Source organism: Orbicella franksi, chromosome 9, assembly GCF_964199315.1.
Source record: "Orbicella franksi chromosome 9, jaOrbFran1.1, whole genome shotgun sequence".
Classification (NCBI taxonomy): domain Eukaryota; kingdom Metazoa; phylum Cnidaria; class Anthozoa; order Scleractinia; family Merulinidae; genus Orbicella; species Orbicella franksi.
This window is the reverse complement of record NC_138153.1, coordinates 2,480,295-2,487,550: the sequence shown is the minus strand read 5'-3', so window position 1 is coordinate 2,487,550 and position 7,256 is coordinate 2,480,295. Positions and strand designations below refer to the sequence as shown.

Here is a 7,256-nt window from a genome sequence, read left to right as displayed (position 1 = left end):
CTGTCAACATTCTAGAGATATTTTTATTAAAATACGTACCAGTACAATATTTATAAGTTAGATTTCTGCTCCAACAATTTCCACATCTTTCGATTTTCGCGATCTGGTAAAGGGGAGGTTGATGTGTACCGTTTTATGTCCAAACATAGTTCAATTCACTATGTGGGTTTTAATCTCGATCCCTTGTCACACCTAGCCATCAATACGTCATCATGTATGAAGTTGATGCATACAAGGACAGATTTTAAGTTACACACCACGATTTGACACTACTTAAGAAATAAAGATTAATGTAAGTCTTGGAACGCGCAGATAGATGAATCACTGTGTTCAGTATGTCACTATCAACAGAATGTGCTGCAGCATTACTAACTTTTAGATACCCTAGTCTATGTAATGCTGACGCGTCGAGCCGGAGAGCGGACAAATTGACAATTTGTTATTGTAAAAAACAAATTGACGTCAGTTTTTCATGCGTCTCTCTTGTTGTTCATCATGAATTTCTTCATAACATTGTCAAACTAGCTGTGGATCCACGAGACGATGGCATGATATTTGTATTAGTACGTATTTGAAAATACAAATAAAAAAGCAATAAAAAAGTTTGTGACTAATTAAGTTGTATATGCTGCATAAAGACGTAACTACCCGGTAAAAGAACGTTTGCTCTACGGGGAGCAGTGTCGCGTTACGACCGCGCGACAAAACGGTTGCAAAAGAGAGGGGAGAGGAACAGAATAGGGAGGAGGGGAAAATGGCGCCAAAAAAAGTTGGGAAGAGGGAGAAATAGGGCAAAAAAGTAGGGAGGAGCTAAAAATCGATATCGTGCAACATGGCGCACAGGGCAACTTAAAACGCAACATTTTGTTCCGGCAACATGTTGCAGGTTTTTGAAAGTGATTAAAAAACTTGCGACAAATTTTCAATGTTGCGTTAAAAATCGTATCGTGTAAATACCGTTGCCGACCGTTGCCGCAACAAAAGTTGCGTTAAAAGTTGTCTTAGCTTTTCTAACATGGATTAAAAATCGGCTTCTTCGTGGCCGCATGTAAACTCTGGTTTTAAGGCCAATGCGGTTAGTCTTGAAAAGATGAAAAGCAACACAACACAATTTCGAGTTAACTTTAAAACACTCGTTTTATTAAGAATCACACACTAAATACAACTTTCTTTTTCACAGAATTAAAAAATAATTGATAAGCATATAGCTATTTTTCGCACCATTAAATGTGGTGTACTGTGATTCTTTTATAAAAAGAATTATTATCAAACTCAATAAACACACTGCTCTGAAAAGTGACAATTGATCATAGACCTGTAAGCTGCTATGTAGCCTACCCAAGAAGGGCTAACGTATAACACTTATTTGGTGTGGGCTCGGGCACCTCACCAGGAAAAATAAAATTTCTTTTATCACTGGTTACCGAATTGAAGCCCAGCTACAATCTTCGCCAAAGCATAACTTAAACACTCGCCAAATTGTGAAATTATCATATTTGTACGAATGGAAAATCAACCCATGATTCTTTCTCTGAAAACAACGGCTTATAACACTTGAACAAAAAGAAATGAGTCGAAACATCAATCCGTAGCTTAGAAAACCGTAGCTTTTAAAGATTAATAAAACTAAAGGAACGGTTTCCTCGGCTTTTCTTGTCCTTTACAGTCACACAGTGCTTTTTAAATCCTGCAATTACTTTGCTATCTCTGTTTTCATGACACGAAGTGTCCTTTCTAACAGGTCAACGAAAACAGCTTCCTGCTGTTCTGTTTTTGGCTGAGTTATAACGCCAAGAAGTTGAAACAGGGTTTCTAAAAGGACCGTCTTCATTGCGGTACTGCCATTGGTCTCGCCAAGCCACATTTCAAATGTTGGGGATGGAGGTGGTGTGGAGAACATCTCATCGATATAACAGTCAGCTGAATCACCAGTTATCTGGTCTTCATCCTGAAAAACTGGGCGAAAGTTCATTTTGGAAGACTCAGACAAGCCACGACAAACCTTTACAGGGTCTTTGGTAACTTGGACACCTCGAGCCACAGGCTTTGGAGTTGAGGTCTTTGACAGGGAGCTCTTCTTTGTGTAATGGACTGGAAGTGATGACAATGGCGTTGTGCTTGCCTGTTTAGACTGCTTAATAGTAATATGTCTTGACGGCATCGTTGGCGAGAAATCGTTATCTCTTGGTTTTCTTTTTTGATGGTTTTTGTTGTCTCTTGAACTAGCAGCACCACTCACTTTTCGGGACAATTGTCGTATTAAGTTGCTCTCTACAATTTCAACCTCGGGACGATCCTGTTTTTGAGAGCTTGATTCTCTAGAGACAGCACGTCGACGAATCTTGGATGGTGTAGTGGACTCGTTGTTAGAGATAAAACTCTGTAACTTTCGTTTTGTTCCTGCCTGGGAATGGTTGTTCGCAGGATCTGTTGCTGCTGCTGCTGTTGCAGATGGTACCTGTTCACACCAAGGTCGTGGGCTGGACGTTTCACTGTTGACCGATAAACTTTCATGTAACTGTACCTGAGCAGTAGGCTGGGAGTACGTTGGAGGCTTCGGGCTTGAAATGAGTGGCGAAGTTTCCATCCATTGTGGCTGAAGAGATTCCACTGACACAGGAACTTCCGTAGCTATTTTGCAGCCAGATTGAGAATACTGTGTCGTCGGCCAGAATGTGTCTGAAGATGGTATCTCCTCAAGACATTCGTCTCTACTCAGAAGCACCTCCTCATCAAATGGTTTCGGTGTTGCGAGTTTTGTAACAGGCCCGGCAGGATACTGTGTCTCAGGCCCGATTGTGTCTTCAACTGAAGATTTTATCTGCTCAGGACATCCCTCTGCATTCAGCAGCATCTCCTGATCAACTGCTTTCGGTGTTGCGTTTCTTGTAAGTGGAACGACAGGGTGGTCATTGACTTTAGTCCCGGAGACATTATCTTTTCCACATTCTTGACCCCCCACTTTCATTTGAAGACTGTCATCTTCGTTTGAGCGGTTAAACCCTGGATCAAATGTTTTCACCAATTCATCCATGAGCATCTGCTGCTGTGTTGTCACCTTGGCTTCCATGCAGAATGGCACACGGCAATAGTAGTCCCTGCAGGAATTGGAATGAGTTGCAGCGAGGGACTTCATTCCTTGACAGATGGTACACTTGTCTACCTTTTCACAGAGCTGCACGTGCCTCAAAGTAAGTTTCAAGTTGACACAGAGAGGACGTAGACAGTTTGGATCTACACAGTCCAATGCATGGGGTAGAAAACTCTGTAGCTCATCACGCCACGCCTGACCAGACGCGGAATCTTTAGAAGAGGCCATTCCGCTGGTTTTCAGTAAGCTGAGACCTATAGGAAATAGTTTTTAATAGTTCAATCTAAGATGATGTCATCTAGTTATGAGCAACACTGTAAAATAGCGTTCAGTGGCTAGAGTGCAACTCTATCAGTTCTACTTTACGGTATGGTTCGGCCGGTTAGCCAATTATTTGCGCGGCAGGTCGAAGAAACGTAAGATCATTGACACTCATAAGAAATGGTTTAGTGAGAATTAAAATAGCCGAGTATCTATATTTCAATTAACAAGAATCAAACAAAATGCATACAAGGCGGCTTTACAATTTAATTCAACATGACAGGGAGGTGCTTTTTTCCCTAAATCGAAGCTATTTTTAAAGTGGATAATTTATTCATCTGCGGACTTATATATATAGGCATATTAAATGAACAACTGTTTGCTCAACCAGCTATGACTTGAACATCACGTACTGATAACGTTGCATAGTTGATCATTGTCAAATCAAGCCAATGTCACTGATTACGATGAAAATGAGCTTCTAAAACCTCTTTAGAAACTTAATCGGCGATTAACCGATCCATTGACGGTAAGTCAACAACGTCAGTTCAATGATCTACAGCGATACTAAAGGAACTGAAGTAAAGCTGTCGTTTTTAGGGACCTATTGTCGTCAGTTAGGGACCTATTACCTTCAAATAGGAGATAACAACGAAAGAATAGTTCACTAACGGAGGGTAGAACAACCGCAAACAGTGAAATGAGATTATCATTGCCTAACATTGAAGTTTGGGGAAGACTGCCGGATTTGTATTACAAGTCACACTAATTGAGCATTTTAGTCTACTGAATGTTTCACGATACGTCATCCATGACGTTAGGGTTGCTTGCATTCACGTGAATGCCATCACAATATGACAAAGCATGACAAAGCACTCGGACGAGTACTCGGTACATCTACAACATCATAGATTAATAAGAAAGCACTGAACTAGAGCTCAATCGATAAAACCTACGCTTTTTGACCTAAACTGTTATTGTGAACTCATAAGAAAATTACACACGGTATGTAAATCTTTGTACCATCGAAGATATGAAATATTGGTCTCTTAGCTTTACCTTGTCCATCTGACCCGACTTATTCAGATCACTTGCAAGTAGTAAACTATATTTACCCCTTTTGATATCTCCTTCCACAACCGATTTAATTAGAAATCTCGAAGAGAATCCACACGACAGTTTCAAGGACACATTCGTTCGTTCTATCAGACACTCCCGTCAACTGAATATTGCTTCACGAAGCGTCAGACTTACTTTAATAAGCCTTACAGGCCAGCCAGCCATCAACCTCACAGTGAAAATGTTTTTGGCGTTCTCTCTCTCTTTTTTTTTTTTTTTTCAGTCTTGTTCAGAACACTTTCTTTGACTACCATAATCTGCCCAGTTCCAGCAGTCAAGTATCTTGCACTGTTGGAAAAACTAACGGAAGAGATTGATCTGTATTGTCGAGCCTTTCGTTTATAGGACGACTAGTCTACCACGAACGAACTTCAACGCCATTTGTACCCTGTTGCCGCCGCCAGTTCGAATTTATGGTCTAGCAACCGTAAAGGTACATCGGGCAGCAGCGATCCTGTCATGTCTTGTATTTAAACGAAGGCCGCTGGTACCATCTTACCATGTATAAAAACGTGGTCTCACTTAGACTGATGAGTTTATGAACTATATCGAATCATACAATTGAGAGCCGAATTCGCTCTAGGTAACTCTTCCTTCATGCTAAAGCTGAAGCTAAACGATAAGCTACGAAGCTTATCAGTTGATGCTGCTGCCGAGTCTTTTAACGCTAATCCATAACGTATTTTAACTTAAATCCCTATTGATTTGTCCTGCAATTCATTCGTGAGTACTTTAGCGACTAAAATACTCATTCAGATTAGCATACTTTGGTAAACTAATATCAGAGTTTGGTCCGGAGATATTTGATTTTTTATGCTGGAGTAGCAAAGAACCGACAGATTATTCATGGTAGGATCGAAAAGCAGAATTACAGATTCAGAGAATTCCAGTTCCATGAAATTAAGAGAGAAACAAAACATTTTGCTGACGCATAATAACATGGCTGGAAAATCGCGAACTGAAAATGTTGCCACTAACCTTGTCCGAAGAGGCAGCAAAAGCCAACGTCTGGCGAGTTCTCTTGTCACTATGTGGATGAGTGACTGACGTGAAATGGAAATTTGAAGGAGATTTCGCCTCACTTTAGATTGCAAATAGCACATTCCTCGTCATGGGCGAAGCAATAAGGAGTGTCTGACGGTTTTATTAGTCACTTAAGAAAAACAGTTGTTCTCTTAAGTGCCACTTGGAACGTTCTCGCTGACTGAGCGGCATGGTCTGCAGAAAGCCTCTGAGTATTTTGCAAAGGTTTTATTATATGTAGATCAATTTTGTTGGGAAATTGTTTCATTTCTTTAGTAAGTTGTTTATTTGTTGTTGTATCTGGCGTGACAAGCGAGCCTCATTCCTGTATAATTACAGACTTAAATGAGTCAACGCTATAAGCATTTCCGGCCACACCGTCACCTTTGTGAAGGCGGAAGATTATAACTAGGGTGAAAACAAACTGACTATTTGTAAAACATGTAACGGATCGATAACGGAGTTGTTGCATAAACTGTAAGAGTGCGGGCGAGGGGCTTGAAGAATTATCTGCAGATTTTTTCGGCTATTCAGAGCTCGCACTTGTTCAATCAGGCTTGCGTGCGTGCGTGAGTGTGTGACTCACGGGGGATTCATGTTGGTATTAATTGCTTCCTGTATATGACCTTGTTCACGTCAGTTGGCGAACAACTAAGGGTAAAACCCTTGCTTTTGAAGACACTAAACTGATATAGACTTTAGCATCACCGACTTCCCCTGTCGTCATTCGACACTCACATGCAACATTACCATTAAAACGCAATGTACAAACAAAGGAAATTAAGTAATCCGATTAATGAATTCTCAGTTATCCGGGTTTGGGTTATGTGGGCTCGATTTCCGCGGTTTTCTCGGAGTCTGTTAAAATAGTTGAAATTTTCGCGCGAAAACGACTTGCTTTTGAAAAAAAGCTGCCCTTGCAAGCGAGATGCCAACTCTTTATCAAAGCATAGCTTTATAAAGCCCGTGCCCGTCAGACCAAGCCATGCTCTCTCAAACTAGCACTCAGCAAAATCATTCAGTTTGTTTACGCTAATACATTCAGCTATTAAGCTTATTTATGAGAGCACGCCTCCACTGACAAACAATGCGAGGAATTGGAAAAAGTTGACGCTTAAATATTTGAGTAGTTTGAAGGTTAATTATTTAGTTTCCGGACGTCGTGTGTCATGGAGTCGAGTAAAGCTAGAGAAATTAAAGCTTAGACACTGATTTGGCGATTTTCACATGGATTCCTGTATAACTGAGAATGTGTCCAATAAAACAGAGGGGAAAAAAGTGAAAGTTAAAGTGAATTTTTACTTTGCTTTGTTGGTTGTTATCACAAACGTTTGCAAATATCTCCGTCACGAGTTTTTCGATTGGTTAATTGTAGTGAGGGAGAATTTTTAACCCGAGCGGGTATAAAAATGTTTCGAACCTTAACAACTTTACATTTTCATCCAGCACCTGTGAATATTTCTCTCGGATCGCTGATGGAGAAAGGTGTTCTCTACATCATCTCGGGGGAAGGATTTACTCCTATGATCTTTATCAAAGTTACTGCCCAAATATTTCCGGCGAAATTCGACTCGGCAACACCGAATTTTTCCAGCATCACAATGTCCGAATACGGTAAGTCGGAAAACAACCGGCGAAGAAAAACTTCAGTTAATGCGACACAAGTATCTGCGCCTTTTAACTCAACGCAAGGCTTGGGATATTGGAAGTGAACAGGTAAGGCCGGACAATTTTTGATGAAATATCATTTACGTAGCAGGCG

General features: G+C 40.6%; 1 protein-coding gene across 1 annotated transcript; it reads right to left on the bottom strand.

Moving 5' to 3' along the window:
• Positions 1 to 1,693: 1,693 nt before the first annotated feature.
• Positions 1,694 to 6,333, bottom strand: LOC145497379 (uncharacterized). Its single transcript, XM_081477196.1, has 2 exons — positions 5,450 to 6,333; positions 1,694 to 3,345 (listed from the first exon to the last, which is right to left on the bottom strand). Exon 2 carries the CDS (start codon positions 3,317 to 3,319, stop codon positions 1,694 to 1,696), a length of 1,626 nt encoding a protein of 541 aa, XP_081333322.1. The 5' UTR covers positions 3,320 to 3,345; positions 5,450 to 6,333.
• Between the last annotated feature and the right edge of the window lie 923 nt (positions 6,334 to 7,256).